The 19,474-nt window shown below is 33.9% G+C and overlaps 1 protein-coding gene across 1 annotated transcript; it reads left to right on the top strand.

The window, feature by feature from the left end:
- The first annotated feature begins 3,170 nt into the window (after positions 1-3,170).
- LOC110424733 (ABC transporter G family member 35-like) lies at positions 3,171-12,824 on the top strand. Its single transcript, XM_021439387.2, has 22 exons — positions 3,171-3,375; positions 3,804-4,211; positions 5,338-5,547; positions 5,629-5,713; positions 5,851-6,010; positions 6,104-6,180; positions 6,331-6,384; positions 6,870-6,960; positions 7,494-7,795; positions 8,004-8,602; positions 8,755-8,915; positions 9,027-9,136; positions 9,268-9,421; positions 9,523-9,678; positions 9,781-9,953; positions 10,091-10,423; positions 10,516-10,890; positions 10,993-11,126; positions 11,217-11,444; positions 11,570-11,741; positions 11,915-12,169; positions 12,267-12,824. The coding sequence occupies exons 2-22, from the start codon at positions 3,829-3,831 to the stop codon at positions 12,537-12,539; spliced, it is 4,485 nt and encodes a 1,494-aa protein (XP_021295062.1). The 5' UTR covers positions 3,171-3,375; positions 3,804-3,828; the 3' UTR covers positions 12,540-12,824.
- The last annotated feature ends 6,650 nt before the right edge of the window (positions 12,825-19,474 follow it).

Here is a 19,474-nt window from a genome sequence, read left to right as displayed (position 1 = left end):
TAAATGAATGGAAGACTTACTGATGAAGAATAATGGAAATTTTATATGGTTATCTGTTTTTGTTTCCTCGTTTGTGGTAAGAAATACTATATATATCAAAACAATGAAGTTTTCTACAAAGAAAAAGGAACAATCAACTAATACCTTGTGATGAATATGTAAAAATATCATGAATATCGAAGGCACAACATCCTAGTAATTTAGATAAGCAGGTCCTTTATTTCTATTCCCAAGTGTACATTAAATTTAGCCTCCCACTTAAAGAGTTGAAGTGGGTTGTGGTTTAAACTTTAAATCTTCCTCTCTCTTTTAGTAATCTGCCCACTTAAATATTTTAATCCATGGTTTTAATATGAAATGTGGCATGTAAGCCTTCAAATAGGAGAAAGTATTGCAACAGAACCATCATGATAAAAGTAACGGATGCATAAGATTTAGCTGTTTGTTCATACTACAGAAAGGAACTAAGTGAAACAGAATTTAATTAATTAATGACATAATGAAATCTCCGAACGACGATGAGGCCCTTGAGATAACCATAAATGGCGTGACAGAAGAAAAAGCACCCCTATTGTCGTTTAATCAAAGACCTGTTGAGCAAAGAAGGAAATGACTTTATGGCGATGAACGAATCAAACAAAAAGGCTTTCAATTAAAGCATAAAAAACAAACGAGATAAAATACTTATATGAGTACTGGCATGCTATATTTCCACTAAAACATTATCAAGATAGGAGATAACCCTTTTTTTCTTACACAAATATGGAAGGTTCACCTAAACAAAACAACCCTTTTGCCTCATTTCAACGCCCATTGCATCAAGTTGTCCACTCATAACAACCCCACTCTAAAATTTGCTCATACAAAATATTTTCTCCTTGGCTAGTGGTTGGTAACCAGTGAAAGTTGTGAAAGGCCATATTTAGTTTTGTTTAATTCACAATCTCTAGCTTCGTAGCTTTGGTGGTGTTTGTATTTTATCTCTTTATGTAGGTTGTGGCAGAGAGATTAATAATTTGTTTATATATATATATATATAAAAATCAAGCTTTGTAATTCTAAATGTAATAAAATGTTTTATATTTTTTTCTTGTTTTGTTCTACGGATCTCTCAAGGGAAACTTGTCCCAATTGTCAATCGAGTAGGTTCAAGTTTGATTCAAACATCATTTTCAGCAAATCCTATATTGTTGGTGAGAACTGGCATGCAAAATTCATAAGACATTTGGACTGATCCAATCCTACCACAACCAATGTCAATGGAAAACCACCCTTAGTCCTTTAATAGCAACTCAGAAAATGTTTTCGGAACATAAGCCAAGGATTTCCTTATTCCCCTGAAGTTTTGGTAGCTACACTTTCCATAATTGCTTGGATAGGGAGCATTTTCAAGACGGTGCATTGAACTTCCGAAATACACAATTTTCGAGTCTAAAACTTCCATTAATATGGAGCTAGCCAGGTTCAACCGCCATACTTTGTCTTTGTAACGCTGGACATTGTGGCACATGTTTGCAAGGAATCAAATCAAAACAAAGACCAAGTCAACTATTCCACGGATAACTGTACTTTTGGGTTCGTCGGCCCTTCTTTTTCACATGCCAATATGGCTTTCCTCCTTCCAATTTTGAAGTCACACTGACAATTGACAGTAATACAATTTAATTTCTTCTTCTTCTTCTTTTATGAACGACTTGCAATTTTGACCGTAGTATTTGCAATGTACTTTTTAAGTAGCAACCAAGCAAAATAGATTCTTTTTCTTCAATACTTTTGCTTCGAAACCGCCTCCAAAGTTATGACGATGATTGTTCCGACTGACAAACGTGATTTAAAGAGAGGATATTTAAAACACAGTCATTCGCTTTGGTGATCTGTGGAAAATTCTTGATATGACCTTAGAATATCAGAAATGATCTCATACATCTTTCCAATAGTTTCTAATGCGTCGCAATCCAATACTGGGAGCAAGAAATAGCGTACAAACAAGTTGCTTTACCCATGCTTTGACCGTTGGAAAACTGTTGACAAACTATTCCTGCTAAAAGTTATACATCCATCCCGTGGCAAGGAAGAAATTCAGAAAAAAGAAGATGAAAATCTGGGTTGTGACTTTTCAAAAACCCTTTTCTTTTTGTATTCTCCAAAGGGGATTATATGCTGTCAATGACGAGATCATTTATAGAAGTTTTGGCCTCTTATTCCCAATGGTCTTCAAAGGTGTTCTACTTTGTTTTTTATGAACAAAAAAATGAAGGTGCTGCCTCAATTCGAATGGTCCTTCACAGTTGTGCAAAGGTATAGATAAGAGTACACGAATGAACGAAGAGGAGAAAAAATAGAACCACCTCTGACTTCACCAACCATCTATTTCAAAATAGAATAAGCACCAAATTGCAGAGACATTGTACCCCACCTACGTTCTCTTACCATCTCCCCTCACTTCAACTCTCACAAGAATTTGGAAAAATCATTGGATTCCAATGTTAGACCTTCCATTTTGAGTTCAATAACTTTGAATTATTGTTTGTCTTTTGGGTTACTTCGTTTGATTTTGTCTTTGTAACAGTGTGAATTAACTTGGGTTTGGATTGATTTCTTTTCTTTTTCCTTCTTTATACAATAGTATAATGGAAGCAACAAATTAGACATGTGCATAAAGGCTGATAATAGTGATACAATTAATTATCAAGTGCTATGCCATTTTTCAGTTGGTGAATTTTTTTTTCTGTAAATTGCATGCTATTGATCTAACACGTACAACGAATTTTTAATTTGGACCTTCCACGTAAAAGGCTATCGTTTTGTCAAAATAAAAAAAATTAATCAAAATCTAAAATCTATATTCAATTGCTTATAAGCAAATCGAATGAAAGAAAAAAAATTATGTTTACATATGAACCAATGCTAGTTGAAAACAGAGGACCCTGTTTGGGCCATAAGCAATGAAACATCCAGAATTGACTTGTAATATGCATTGACCATGTTGCATGAAGGTGAAAGGGGTGTGCATAAGGATTCCGGCCTATCATGTTTGAACACTATTCATTTAATTCAAAGAAAATTAAAAATGAAAAATATTCCCCCAACAAACCCCACAACTCAGCAGCCTCTCCCCTTTTTCCCTCCGCCTCTTACTTGCATGTATATATACTCTCATTCACTCGGAATGGACTTGCACCACTTCTCTGCACCTTACAACAATAGAAGGTGAGAAAGAGAAGAGAGTGAGAAAAAAGAGAGAGCACCTTCCCAAGAATTCTTGGGGGCAAAAGTGCAGCGAAGTGAGAAAAACCAAATAACTCCACCAACCCAAAGCTCTATCTCTCTTTTTCTCTCAGGAACTAAGTATATTTGAGTTTTGCTTTTTTCACGGTGAGTGCTGTTCTTGCAATTCCTTGAGTTTGTTTGTAGAGAAAACAAATAGAGAAGAAGGGTTTTTAAACTGTTACCACCAAGTGTTTTGATCCTTGTGGCTTTTCTGTTTTGGTGTTTTTCAGCTACTTTTTGTAGCCTTCAAGAATTTCAAGCACTGGCATTTTTTATTAGGTGATGCTTTTGCTTACAGAGCCTTGAAAATCTCATTTCAACAAACTTAAAAGTGATTTTTATTAGGCTTTTATATGACCCAAAGAATGTTAACATCCAAGCTCTTATCTTCTTCCCTTTTTAAACCACTTCCTTACAAACAAACAACATATATTAGCACTTAACAATTTTCACATATCACTGTAAATTCCAACTTTCTTTTGTTTCTTTATCATCTGGGTAACGTTCCATTTCCCTCTACAATAAAAATCCAGGAAAAAAAAAAACAGGAAACAAAAAATGGATGGTATAGAAAGGGCGCGAAATCCCAGCAAACGAACAGGCCATAGCAGCATAGGCAGGAGCCTAAGCAGGAGTAGCTGGAGTATGGAAGATGTGTTTTCACGTTCCAAGCACTCCAGAAGAAGTAGCCGTGTGGATGAAGATGAAGAAGCTCTAAAATGGGCTGCAATCGAGAAGCTACCCACTTATGACCGGTTGAGAACCAGCATCATGCAATCCTTCGTGGATCATGAAATTGTTGGAAACAAGGTGGAGCACAGAGCAGTTGATGTAACAAAGCTTGACATGGATGACAGACAAAAATTCATCGACATGCTCTTCAGGGTTGCAGAGGAAGATAATGAGAGGTTCTTGAAGAAGTTTAGAAACAGGATTGATAAGTAAGTTTGTTCTCTTGTCAAAGCTCTGGATTATTATGTTAGGTTTCCTTTCTTTTCTGATTAGGCATTATGGAACTATGGCTTTTAATACTGTTCAGCATAAGTCACCATCTTTCAACCCTTCTAACCTAATTTCATTGCCAAAATTTCTTCTTTAGCATTATGATGGTGTGAAAACACCAGAATTAGATTATTTCTCAGAGAAAATTTTTCAATTTTCTTTTTGGTCAAAAAATTAGATTCATTGCACAAACGGCTAGAAGCTTGCATCAGTCAGGATCACAGCCCCAATATTACAATTTCTAACATACTAAGCTCAATACAGTCAGGAGCATTATATAGAAACAAAATCTTCCTCAACGTTAACTTCATTTTTTGCGTTTATTAGCGGCTGTAATGTCCTAATAATTATGCCTAGTCTTTCGTTTTGATTGTTAGGAATTGCCTCTAAGTCTCGCGTAGGTTGTTGGTTCTGTTGAACTATATGAATTCTATATATTACCATAAGTTTCATATTTGTCTGTGTCATTTTTTTTTTATAAACAGTAAATGGCCTTTTGTCTTTATTATGTTATCTTTTCCCTCTATTACTTCAAGAAAGTTCATATTGTTTGGAAAGCAAAATGGAAAAGAACCCAAAGCTCGGCTTTCGCCTTGATAATTACAGCATGTTACTAAATTTGGTTGGATTCATTGAACTAGTCTGCCTAGTTGTATTGTTTTCACATACTTTTCTTGCTGGACCTTGCTTGAGTCGGTCATTATCTCATGGAAAGACAAACAAATTAAATCAAGGGAAGAATTTTCGTACACTGAATTTGTGGTGGGAAGGAATCAACACTTTTTCATTTTCTCTTCTCTTCTTAGAACAATTGTAATCAGATGTTATTAATGCTCTCTCAGCATCATTGACTTAAATCAATGCTAACTTAAACATCATTATTCTGCACTTGATTTATATCTTTAAAATTTTCCCAAAGTTAAAACCCATTAGTATGGGATAAAAAACGTTATTTTTCTCATTACGTAACGTTTTATTCTAAACAATATCAAGAATTGTTAACAACAATTCACAACTTTTACATGTTATCTCTTAATTAATTACCATATTTTCTTGTGATCACAGGGTTGGAATTCGACTTCCAACTGTAGAAGTGAGGTTTGAGCACTTGACAATAGAAGCCGACTGCTACATTGGCAGCAGGGCTCTTCCTACAATTCCAAATGTTGCTAGAAACATTGCAGAATCGGCTCTTGGCATGGTTGGAATCAGACTTGCCAAGAGAACAAATCTCACCATTCTTAAAGATGCATCAGGGATTGTTAAGCCATCAAGGTGAATTTAAACGCCTCAAGTTACTTCACTACGAGGCCTACTCATTTATTTATAAATATTGATATAACTTTCTTTTCTTAGGATGACACTCTTACTAGGTCCACCCTCTTCTGGGAAAACAACCCTTTTGCTGGCATTGGCGGGCAAGTTGGACCCAAGCTTAAGGGTTAGTTACAATCAATTTTTTTTCTTTTTATCCCAACAACTCTGTTCAACTTGAGTACATAAATCTTCTTGTCAATATCAGTAACTTCAAGAAATCTGGAAAAGGTAATATGGCTGATTTTTCCATTAATGAAACAGGTTGAAGGAGAAGTGACCTACAATGGATATAGACTTAACGAATTTGTTCCTAAAAAGACATCTGCATATATCAGCCAAAATGATGTTCATGTTGGAGAAATGACTGTGAAAGAAACCTTAGATTTCTCAGCAAGATGCCAGGGCGTTGGGACTCGATATGGTAAAATTATACCACAAGTGCTCATAATTAATTAACAATTTGTAGTACATTGGTTCATGATTTACCAACGATAGAACTGTTTTGTTTTCACAGATCTCTTAAGTGAGCTTGCAAGAAGGGAAAAAGATGCAGGAATTTTTCCAGAGGCCGATGTAGACCTTTTTATGAAGGTAAACAAAATAAAAAAAAACTCCACAATCTAACATAGGCAAATATTTGTCATTGTGCATAAAGTCGTGCAAATGTATTAAACCCTTCTGATAGTCTATTGTGTTGGTTTTACATTCATTTCATATCATCACATGGTTTTGAATTTTCAGGCAACTGCAATGGAAGGAGTTGAAAGCAGCCTTTTCACTGATTACACCCTAAAAGTAAGCTAAATCATTCCAAACTCTTCTGCCTTTGGAAAAGAAAGAAAAAAACTCTCTTTTTAGCTTTCCTTGTAACTTTTACTGCAAGAATACTTCTTAGGATGTCTTGTTTGTTTTTACCAAATCTTATCAAAAATCAGGTCTTTATGACTTTCTGGCAAATAAGGTTCAACCATATCAAACAAGGTCTCCACCCATCTCATATTTTATAATTTCTTTGTCAAAAGTTTCTCCTTACCTACTCTCTTCTGACTCCTTTCACCAATAACGTCGTCGGTGGATAATATGGGCCATAGCGCCTAAGGCCCCTTTGTGCTTCCCATTTCAATAATTTTGCTCATTCTAAAAAGAAGAAGATGCCCAATCACCTACTGCTCTGAAGTCAAAAAACAGTAATAATCTAGTCGAAAAGAACAGTTACCAACCGTGGTAGTAATAAGTATGGAATTCTAACAACCCCTTCTTGTTCCTCTTGAATTGGTCAGCTTTTGGGGCTTGACATATGTAAGGATATCATTGTTGGAGATGAGATGCAGCGTGGAATTTCTGGAGGACAAAAGAAAAGAGTAACAACAGGTTTGATTATTTTAGTCCCTAACCTTTTTTGTTGTTAAATTTGCTTTTTGTTTTTAATCCATAATGTTCTCTTGTTTACCCCATCTAATAAGTAATTAAACACTTTTTTGCTTCAACCATAATTGCCTAAAAAGCAAGTGGGAAACGTTCAAAGCCAACTTACTTGATGTGAAAACTAATCCAAATATATATTCATTGACCAAAATCTCAAAGTTGATCTCCCACCAACCCCTCCTTGGAGTCGGAAATGTACCTTGTTTTCCAGAAGATAGAACGCGCAGGCTTTTCCAGAGTCTTTAATATTATATATAGCTTAATTTTGTCTTCACTTTCACATAAAAAAATCTAAGATAGAATAATGAAGACAGCATAAGATATATAGGAGCGGGGCGCTACGGATTCATATGTTGCCAGAACAAAAAAAGTTAGGACATGTTTAAGAATTTGATATAAAATGGAGCCCATCAAGATAAGTTTATCTTCTTAATGTAAGTTTTATAATAATAGTAATGCAATGATTTGATTAATTATAGGGGAGATGATTGTTGGTCCCACCAAGACCCTTTTCATGGATGAGATATCAACGGGTCTTGATAGCTCCACGACTTTCCAGATAGTGAAGTGCTTGCAGCAGATTGTGCACCTTACAGAGGCCACAATCTTGATGTCCCTACTCCAGCCTGCTCCCGAGACTTTCGATCTCTTTGATGACATCATCCTTTTGTCAGAGGGCCAAATTGTCTATCAGGGTCCACGCCAGCATATCCTTGAGTTCTTTGAGAGTTGTGGCTTCAAATGTCCTGAAAGGAAAGGAACTGCTGACTTCTTGCAGGAGGTAAAATTGAAGTCATGATTAGTTCACAATATAATAACTTGTCAAAACAAGGCCCGTAGCCCAACCTTGAGCCATTTCGAATGCTGGCAAAAACTGGGCAAAGCCTGATTAAATTTGGGCTAACTGCTGCAAATGGTCTTGACTCTTAGGTGTCTTTGCATGAATAAATTGGTGCAACATAAGCTGACGACAAGTGAAATTGTCACAGGTTACCTCAAAGAAGGACCAAGAACAATACTGGGCAAATAGAAGCAAGCCGTACAGATACATTACAGTAACTGAATTTGCAAACAGGTTCAAGCGCTTCCATGTTGGAATGCGGCTAGAGAATGAGCTCTCTGTGCCTTTCGACAAGTCAAGAGGACACAGAGCAGCATTGGCCTTCCAAAAATACTCGGTTTCCAAAATGGAGCTTCTTAAGGCCTGTTGGGACAAAGAATGGCTATTGATCAAGAGGAATTCGTTTCTTTACGTGTTCAAGACGGTCCAAATTGTCATTGTGGCAATCATCGCGTCCACAGTGTTTTTGAGGACTGAATTGCACACTAGGGCTGAGCAAGATGGGGCAATCTATGTGGGTGCACTTTTATTTGCAATGATCATAAACATGTTTAATGGTTTCTCTGAGCTCTCCCTCATGATCAGTAGGCTTCCAGTGTTCTACAAGCAAAGAGACCTTTTATTCCACCCTGTCTGGACTTTCACTCTGCCCACTTTCCTGCTCCGGGTTCCAATATCTATTTTGGAATCCATTGTTTGGATGGTTATAACATATTACTCTATAGGATTCGCACCTGAGGCCAGCAGGTAAATTGAATCAAAGCAATTAATTACATGTCATTACACTGATCAGAGCTTTTTCTTGCTTGAGCAACAAGTCTTTTTCTTGCTTGAGCAACAAGTTAAATAGCAGCTGAGGAAATACTATTAACATGCCAACCCCACGAATGTATTGCCAGGTTTTTCAAGAACTTTCTGTTGGTGTTTTTAATACAACAAATGGCAGCTGGGCTCTTTAGGCTCATTGCTGGATTATGCAGAACAATGATCATAGCTAACACCGGTGGAACTCTCACTCTACTACTTGTGTTCTTGCTGGGAGGTTTCATCATTCCTAAAGGTAAGCATAAAACTATATAAAAAAAGTTGGACATTAAACCTCTTCACTTTTTTATGATAAAAGGCTTACGTTGAAATGTTAATTAATATAGTGTTGCTTTATTTATGACAGGTCAAATTCCAAAATGGTGGGAGTGGGGTTATTGGGTTTCACCTATGACTTATGGTTTCAATGCCTTCACTGTGAATGAAATATATGCTCCAAGGTGGATGAACAAATTGGTATGTTATTCAGCTTTCTTGTTCTGCAACAAGCAAAAGATATGAATTCGTTGTACATTATGAAAAGACACTTAGATTTTCTTTTAAGAGAAGAAAGCAAGTTACGAGCAGAAACTTCGTCTACAATGCAGGCTTCAGACAATGTTACGAGATTGGGGGTAGCAGTACTTAGGAACTTTGATGTTCCCAATGATAAAAATTGGTATTGGATTGGAGCAGCTGCTCTTTTAGGGTTCACAGTGCTCTTCAACATCCTCTTCACCTTTGCGCTCATGTACCTAAATCGTAAGTTTTAACTTTCTGGTACCTAATTTGTTCTCCTTCTTGCCTATCAGTATCTTAATTTAGGTAGCTAATCTTCTATACTTTCTTGGTTGGCTTAATAGCTCTTGGAAAGCCACAGGCCACAATTTCTGAAGAAACAGCAGAAGAGCTGGAGGCTGGCCATGAGGGTTCTAAGGAAGATCCAAGGTTAAGGAGACCAAGATCAAGCAAAGATTCATTTCCTCGATCCCTATCTTCTGCAGATGCAAATAATTCAAGTAAGAAATACACTGAAATGGACTGTTTTGATCCTGTTTTCTCTTTTAACTCAGTTATCGATATTAATTATTATGTTCTTCATATCAACCAAAATTCTTTAGAAGAAATGGCAATCCGGAGAATGAGCAGTCGGACCAATCCCAACGGAATGAGCAGGAATGATTCCTCGCTTGAGGCAGTGAATGGTGTTGCTCCCAAGAGAGGAATGGTTCTTCCCTTCTCTCCTCTAGCAATGTCCTTTGACACTGTCAATTACTATGTTGATATGCCACCCGTAAGATCCCTTTTCCACCCTCTAGAGCACTCATTTCTTCGTCAATATGCTTATCGCCCAAAAGAAAAACAAAATAAATGCATAAACCTTATAATTGCTGCCATAGAACATGGTTTAAAAATCAAGTATTTAAACAGGAAATGAAGGCACAAGGAGTTGCAGAGGACAGGTTACAACTACTTCGGGGAGTAACAGGTGCATTTAGGCCTGGAGTGTTGACTGCACTAATGGGAGTCAGCGGAGCAGGAAAGACAACATTGATGGATGTTTTGGCAGGAAGAAAGACTGGTGGGTATATCGAGGGTGATATCAGAATATCTGGATTCCCCAAGAAACAAGAAACCTTTGCAAGAATTTCAGGATACTGTGAACAAAATGATATTCACTCACCCCAAGTTACTGTCAGAGAATCCTTAATTTACTCGGCTTTCCTTCGGCTTCCTAAAGAAGTCAGCAATGAGGAAAAGATGGTAAGTTCTGATTTGCGTAATTATCAGTGAACTGAAGCATGGTATTAGTTATTTAATTTAGTCTCTAAACGCTATTTTCTGTTGTCTTCTAGGTTTTTGTGGATGAAGTGATGGAACTTGTAGAATTAGACAACCTCAAGGATGCCATAGTTGGGCTGCCAGGAGTCACAGGGTTGTCAACAGAGCAAAGAAAGAGGTTGACAATTGCAGTAGAGCTTGTTGCTAACCCCTCAATCATTTTCATGGATGAACCAACATCTGGCCTTGATGCGAGAGCAGCAGCCATTGTGATGAGGACTGTCAGAAATACTGTGGACACTGGAAGAACGGTTGTCTGTACCATTCATCAGCCTAGTATTGATATATTTGAAGCCTTTGATGAGTTGCTATTGATGAAAAGAGGAGGTCAGGTGATTTACTCGGGACCATTAGGCAGGAATTCTCACAAGATCATTGAATATTTTGAGGTATATAACTATAGCAAGATACCTTATATTTAACACACCGATTTTAGAGAAAACCAATAAAAAAGAAGCATTATCTGATCCCCATCTTATTCACCATTGCAGTCGATTCCTGGAATCCCCAAAATAAAGGAGAAGTACAATCCAGCTACATGGATGCTTGAAGTGAGCTCTGTAGCTGCTGAAGTTAGGCTTGGAATTGACTTTGCTGAACACTATAAATCATCATCCTTGCATCAGTAAGTCATGCAATGGTGATACTAATTCAAATGTTTATCAAACTTTTTTCTTTTTTTTTTTGCTTTGAGCTAATATATGTCTTTGAACAGGCGAAACAAGGCTTTAGTAAAGGAGTTAAGCACACCACCTCCAGGAGCTAAAGATCTCTATTTTGCCACTCAGTACTCACAATCCGCATGGGGTCAATTCAAATCATGCCTTTGGAAGCAATGGTGGACTTATTGGAGAAGTCCTGATTATAACCTTGTCAGATACTTCTTCACTTTGGTTGCTGCCCTCATGGTTGGTACTATTTTCTGGCAGGTTGGGACTAAAAGGTCAGTACCTATTTCCTGCTTACAGAGCTCAAATTCTTATTCTTTCATATCTGCAACAGAATCCAGTGCCAGACAAAAGGCTTCCAGACTGTTTACATTATTTTTTCCTTTGTTCCATGGTTCAGGGAGTCCACAACTGATCTTACAATGATAATTGGGGCCATGTATGCTGCAGTCTTGTTTGTTGGAATTAATAACTGCTCAACAGTACAACCAGTAGTATCCATTGAAAGAACAGTATTCTATCGTGAAAGAGCAGCTGGGATGTACTCTGCATTACCTTATGCCCTTGCACAGGTGAGGGGAAGGGTTTTATCCCATGCATTCATTATCTGCTCTTCATAATTTTTCACATTCCTGCTGTCTCATTATATGTGAATTTAACAAATTAGACCTCTTTAATCTCCAAGTGCAAATAAATGACCTACATAAACTGCTAAATGATTGAACTTTAATTATATGTCTTGCAGGTTTTTTGCGAAATACCTTACATATTTGTCCAAACAACATACTATACACTTATTGTGTATGCTATGGTGAGCTTTCAATGGACAGCAGCAAAGTTCTTCTGGTTCTTCTTTGTGAATTTCTTCTCGTTCCTGTACTTCACATACTATGGAATGATGACTGTTTCGATCACCCCAAACCATCAAATAGCAGCTATATTTGCCGCAGCATTCTATGCACTCTTTAATCTTTTCTCCGGCTTCTTTATTCCAAGACCAGTAAGTTTACTTCTTTCACAAGCAATTGTGTTTTTAACCACTTGTTAATCATTCACCATCAAAGCTGATACAAATTCATTACTTGTTGAAATTTCAGAAAATTCCCAAGTGGTGGGTCTGGTATTACTGGATATGCCCGGTGGCATGGACAGTTTATGGACTGATCGTGTCACAATATGGAGATGCTGAAGACACCATTAAAGGAACTGGTATGGTGCCTGACCCTACTGTTAAATGGTATATTAAAGACCAATACGGTTATGATTCAGACTTCATGGGGCCAGTTGCTGCAGTTTTGGTTGGGTTTGCAGTGTTCTTTGCCTTCATGTTTGCCTATTGCATAAGGACACTCAACTTCCAGACAAGATAAAAAGGGAATTTATTAAGGAAGCTCTTGTTCAATCATGATTTAGTACTTTCACAAACAAAAGTGAGTGACCCTGTACATACAACAAGAAAGCCATCCAAGATTCATGTATGGTATTTATCTACCTAGGAATCACAGATGCTGTTTTGAATTTAAAATTTGTGTATGCATAATAGTATAGATGATGACGATGAGCTTAGTTTGCAAAAAGCTTCAAGAGTTGTCCCTGGAAATGTAAAGTTTTGTTGGATAATATAATCTTAAGAGGAACAAATTATTTCTATTCTATGTGGCTTAATTTGTTCAAGTTCATTCATGCTTGCAGCATATTAGTTTCCTAAATTATTCCCTTCAGCTGTTTCATTTTAGTCCTTACTGGATTCAAAGACACAAAGGCATTTTAAGATTTCAGGATAGCAAGAGTAAAGTCTGAATCAAGAAGTTGCAGGTGCCTCTCAGAAAGCTGGCCAAAATATTATAAAAAAAAAAAGTTTTTGAGAGAAAATGGTTCCATGAAAATATTCTCTCTCAAAGTTTTCTAATGACCAAGTAGCCAATTGTGGGGATCTAACAGGCCTCAAGCTCAGGGCATTATATAGCAATTTTGAACCTTTCAGGCCTTTCCCGTATCTATATACGAGGCAGTGAGAATAGGGTTCCCCCACTATGGAACATAACAAGCAGTATGCTCTGTAGCTCGTTTTTAATTCCTTAATCGGACTGTTGGAAACAGCCGACGACTTTCCTCACCTTTCACTCATCGCCTCCCATCTCCATCGTCTAGCTAGTCCTTTCCCACACTTTCCTTCAACCCCCTAAGACTAGGACTCTCTCCACTGGTCCTCTTACATGGAAAAAGGTTGTCAATTTTCTTTATTTAGGTGTTTATCTATGTATATATATAATTTCGATATTTATTAAGAGGATACGATATCTCCAGCACTAATAGACGTAGCAGTTGGAATGGCATCTTTAATTTTCAAATGGTTTAGTATAAAATAATGCATGTATATCATTATGTTGATCGACTTTTGAATTTAAATTTTTTATTTATTTATTTATTTATTAAAATCATTGAATTAAATTTCGTGTGAAATACTATGCGAAGTGTAGCCCATGCTATGCATTGGGTACAATTTTTTAATACATGCATAAGATATGAAATTAATTTATATTACTAAAGATAATTATTAAAAATAAAAAATAATTAAAATATCATTTACAAATTACATTATAACGTGTAAAGATAAATTTTTAAAAGTCAAAAGATATTATAATGACGTAGTAAATTTATTCAAAATGAACTTGTTAATCAAACTTGAACGTATTTGGTCTTTCACATTGTTATCATGTATAGGTAATATTATTACTGACAGGTTTATATAATGCATTATTAAAACCTTTTTTGTTATTTCCTGCATTGTAATAAAAAAATTATAAAAAATAAAATTATAAATGTCATCAGTAAAATATTTAAATATTAAAAAAATAACCCAAAAAAAGAGAGAAAAACTACCAAAAAATTGAATCTTAACTTATTCTCAGTTAAAAATTAAATTAAAAAAAAACTACCCATTCATTTTTTTTTTGAATTTTTTCTTTTTTTTTTGTATTCTTTCCTCCCACGTCTCCCTCTCAACCCAGACTTACCTTTTCTTTCATATACTACGGATCTCCAACCCTTTCGTTTACGCTGTTCCTTACTCATTCCTTTCTTATCAAATCTGATTTTTTTCACTCTATTTTTTTTTTCAATTTTTTCTTATTTTTCTTTTTCTTTCCACTTTATCCCTGCTCTTTTCTAGCCTCTACACCTCAATTATAAAAGCCCTGACCCCAACCCCAACCTAATCCCCAACTCCCTCCTCAAGACTCCACCTGCCAAAACATGAAGAAGCAAAACATGCAAGCCAACTTGAAATGTGGTGGTAAAATAAAAAGGCTGTTTTGAGGTTTCTTTTTAAATATGTAATAGATATATATAGAATATGATGATTGAACCATAGTTATTAAAATCAAATCATGTTTCGTGGTTGAATCGTTTAAATCAATGATTTCATCATCAAGTTGGTTTAATTTTTATATTATTTACGTGAACTCATATAAGTAAATAAATTAGTTAAATTTATTCAAAGTCATCAATTTTTTTTATATTTGTTTGTGCATTAATCTAAATTAACTTGAACGGTTTAATCCATCATATTGGTTTGATTTTTATGTTGCTTATCTAAAATCATGTAAGTAAATAAATTAATTAAATTTTTTCAAATTCATCAAATTCTTTTATTTTTATTTGTGTGATAATCTAATATTAACTTGAATGATTTAATCCATATTTTCAAGAAACTTTATTAAATTAAAATTACTTAAATATCATTAATAAGATTTGAATTTTGATCTAAAAAAACCCTCGTGATCATCAAGTCAAATATTATATTCATGGGTATGTTTAAAATATTTATTATTTAAATATATAATTACATATTATATAAAAATATATTTTAAAAAAATAAAAAATGTGATTCAAAAATTGACCTAAGGTTGAACCATCAACCATTAACTTGACAACCCAATACCTAATTGATTTTGATAACTAAAAATTATGGATGAAACTACTGTTCAACATAAAGAAAAAAGAAAAATAGTAGTTTAAGAAAATTGGGCCAGCTCAAGATGAGACCAGCCCATACGAGTGTAAGGTGGGCTTAATATTATAGCCTTGGCCCCTCACAAGGGATTTTGTTTTGGATTGAAGAGTGGAAGGATTTTGTTTTGGATTTTGTTGTATTGCTATTTTACTACTTACTTCAATTTTTGACAGAAAAAAGAATAAAGAGGCAAAATAATTTTTCTTTTGAATTTAGGATTAAAATTTTAACTTTTATGAACAACAAGGATGTGTAATTAGATTTAAGTTTAGGGTATGAATTAGATAAAATCTTTTAAATAATTTTTTTGACCTAATACTTCAGAAGGAATAAAGTTTAAGGTTTAAATCTTTTTCCTCATATGTATAAAAAAAACTTAATTAATAATTAAAATTGAAAATTAGAAACTTTTTTTAGTCTGAAAACGTGAGAAAATGATAGACAAATTTTGTTATTATAGTTTCAATAACTTGTCAATGAAAAGTTTTTTTATGAAAAGTATTGATGTTATTAACTTTTTTTGCCATTATACTATGTCAAGTCTATAGCATAACCTGTAAAAGACTTTCCATGGCATAAAATAATGGCAAAGGCTTTGAGAGCCAGAACAATTACAAAAGGCTTTGAAAAACAAAACCTTCAACAATCCACAAATCATTCCAACTATAATAATTTTAAATTTGTAATATCTTTTCGTGAAAGTCTCTTCGTATAAATTTGATAATTCACTTTCACTTTAATAATTTTAGGTTTTTTGTTTACTAAACAAACTTTAGTTGTTTTTTTTTTAATTTAAAAAAGAAAAAAATTCAAAGGTAACTCTTTGATTAAGTATTTATCATCAAATTAAATGCTATCATTGAGGGAGATTATGAGATTCCACTCATAAAAACAAGTAGGATTTATTATAATGCATCCAACTCTGTAAAGATCAATTGAGCTGGTACCTTGACAAACATTACAAAGTGAAAGAGATTACAATCCTTGCATCATCCGGTTCTTAAAACCCTTTTTTCAAGGTTATCCATATCTGGGATGCGGAGTTGCTGTAAAACACGATTGCTGCAATCGTTGGAGTGATTGATTCCAATAGCCACGCCACTATCATGTTATTACACCTCGTCTAGGGTAAATAAAATTCATATGTAAAATCATATTTGTTTCTGATTGAGAGAGATGGTTCCATGAGGAATAGTTTGTTGAAGTTAATTTGGGATTAAGTGATGCTGAATCGTGAGAGTCAACGATGAAGAAAGTGGGAAAAGTGAGGTTCCTCTAATGGTGAATCGACTGACTGGGGGAGTAAACATCGTCGCCAAGAGGAATCAAGAATCGTTGAGGTTTCCATTCTTGGAAAAGAATTTGATTTCAGTTTGTAGAAAATGACAGAAAAAATGAGGAATTTTGTAGCAAAAAATCCTGATCTTATTCTGATACCATGTCAATATTAAAAAGAAGAATCAAGATTGAATAGAAATGAAAAAATGATTTATTACTTCTTCATCCCTAATCGATTAACTTGTTCAATACACGACTGATCCTTCTTAACAAAACCTAAACTCAGTAACAAAAAATTAAATAAATAAGGTGGTGTATAGTAATCTAATTTGCTCTTTTTTTTTGAGTAAAAACAAAAACACTGTTTGTGTTTTTTTTTCTTAAAAAAAATGAAACACATTTGCTAATATTCTTGTTATAAGAACCTTTTAAAAATAAAAACACGAAAAAATGTTTGGTAATGTTATCTATTTATTTTTGTTATATACTAACTTAAAAAAATAGTAAAATAAAAAAACAATTAAAAACTGACAATTAAAACAATTGCTTTCAAGATTAACATTTAAACCAATCATTTACTATGAACACTAATCCAAATTTGGTTCACAATCTCATCTCTCAGATGAGCCATTTGACGAAATCAACCATGAGATATATCAATGTCAATGAGAGTTTGTGAACTGCTACCACCAACATTTTTTTCAAGTCTCAAAAACATTTTTATCAAGGCTCTCCTGTAACTAATCCTTTCATTATGCAAAATTTTCAATTTCGTCTGTCTTAAATGCTTAGACCTACCTAATAGGAAAATGTGAACATAGTTATCATAACTCACATAGAAAATGACATGAAAAAAGAAGAAGCATTGTTCTATCCAAGCGCCTAAAGTCTCTAGAAACAATAAATTAAATCCAAAAGATAAAATAAAATCAAAAAGAAAAAAAAATTCACTTGAGGTGGATCAGATTTGAAGAAACTTGCATGAGGTAGAAAAGCAAATGAATTAGATAGAAAAAGAAAAATGGATTTAGGGTGTGATCGTTAAAAGAGAGAAGGAAACATAGAAAAAAAAAAGGGAGAGAGAGGTGGTTCGAAAACAAAAACAAAATATGTAAAATACCTTCTTTGTATTTGTGTTTTTTTCACTAATTTCAAAAAAGTTTTAAAAAAAAACAAAACAAGGGTTACCAAACACGTTTTTTGTTAGTGTTTCCATAATTCTACAAATAAAAAAAAAGTGAACACTTACCTTACCAAACAGAATTAAAAGCACATGTAGGGCATGTGCTCTTTAACCAACTAACAATTAAAGGCATGTGCAAGTTATGTGTCATTGTGTTGGTAGATGAATAAAGTAAACTTTCAAGACATTTGCAAATGATTTGCATTTGATGCATTGATAATATATAGTTTTTATATACTGTCAAACCACTAAAATGTGACATTTTATTAATGAAGTAAAATTTAAACTTTTTAAGAATTTGAAACAAAAGATTACAATTTTTTTAAAAAATACATATTGTGTTAACTTTAATAATTTTGCATCTAAATATTTGACTCATTGATTGGTGCATTATCTCCTATTTAGAGAGTAAGATTCGAATCCCCCTTCCTCCAATTATAAAAAAAAACTTTAATAATAATTTTTAAAAACAAATATTCTTAAAAGTACATATAAGATAAAACTAAATATCAATAATTTTTATTAAAAATACCTAAATAATAATTTTATTTCTCTCCAACTCCCAACGTTTTCTTGTTCTCCTTTACTTTCTCTCTCTCTAACTCCATCATCTTTTTCTCTTTTTCTTCGAGCAAATTTGACAAAATTATTGCATTAACTTCGATAGTGAAAAGGCTTAAAAAAGTCTTAACTTAATGGGTGTGGGTAAAGAAAGTCTGGGATTTTGGCTTCCATTTGGGACTTTGATTGCCAATGTTTTTGCTACTTATGTAATGGCAGCACTCTCCACAGTGAAAAGGCTGGTAAGATTTCATTGGATGGTTTCTAATTTTTCTACACAGGAATCACAAGGCAACAAGACATATATTGATCAATTAAACTAAAAGGCAGCAACAAAAGTTAAATAATAAGAAACACAAATGGGAATTGCATAAGTTAAACAGAATTGCATACAAAGAAAATTATAATTACGTTTGCAACAAAACTTGGCTGTCAATTCAATTACCCAAAAGTACAAGATTCAATGCTAAATTTTAGTTGGGGAAAGTGACAAATGAGTAAACTTTTTGAAATTTTGTTAATGTATCAAATATAAATCCCAATAAAATAGGAATTAATTTTTTTATCACATTATAACCCTAAACACAATATAAAAATCACTTAAAAATATATTACTAAAGCCATCAAGTAAAAATTTTCTTAAAATCTTTAACTATAGAAGTTGCACAATTTTACCAAATTTGCTCTTAATGAAAGAAGAAAAAATAAAAAAGAGAAGAAGATGATAGAGTTGGAGAGAGATAAAAAAGGAAGAACAAGAAAACATTGGGAGTGTTGGAGAGAGAACAATTTATTATTTAGGTAATTTTAATAAAAATTAATAATATCTAGTTTTATGTTATTGTTATGAATATTTTGTGAATATGCATTCATGTTATCTATATCTAAATTTGATGTAAATCAAATTAGGTTAAGATATAATCCATCTAATTTTTAAGTATTATCTTTATCTTGTAAAAGGGTTATTTACCTATAAATAGGCCCCATTTAGTTCATTTGTATACACACTTCAATAAGATTTCTTCTCTCCCTAAATACTTTCTTTCTTCTCTTTAAGTCTTCTTTCAAGTTATTTTTATTTGTTCTTATAAAGTTATTTTTTCATAATACGTTATTAGTGCGATCCTCTAATCTCTCACCCTCAAGCTTCACAAAGTCGATGTCCTATAATCTCTTACTCTCACCCTCAAGCTTCACAAAGTTGACGATCCTATAATCTCTCACCCGCAAGCTTTACAAAGTCGAAGTTCAATTTTTCTTCAAATAAT

The sequence above is a fragment of the Theobroma umbraticum genome, unplaced genomic scaffold (genome assembly GCF_002168275.2).
Source record: "Theobroma umbraticum cultivar Fairchild unplaced genomic scaffold, ASM216827v3 scaffold_204.0, whole genome shotgun sequence".
NCBI lineage: Eukaryota > Viridiplantae > Streptophyta > Magnoliopsida > Malvales > Malvaceae > Theobroma > Theobroma umbraticum.
This window is presented reverse-complemented; position numbering and strand designations above follow the sequence as displayed.

Bases quoted from the DNA above. Each gene is read 5' to 3' on its own strand.
- LOC110424733 (XM_021439387.2), top strand. From the start codon at position 3,829: ATGGATGGTATAGAAAGGGCGCGAAATCCCAGCAAACGAACAGGCCAT. The intron at 6,385-6,869 runs GTAAGCTAAATC...TGAATTGGTCAG, and splicing joins TCACTGATTACACCCTAAAA to CTTTTGGGGCTTGACATATG. The intron at 9,422-9,522 runs GTAAGTTTTAAC...TTGGCTTAATAG, and splicing joins TGCGCTCATGTACCTAAATC to CTCTTGGAAAGCCACAGGCC.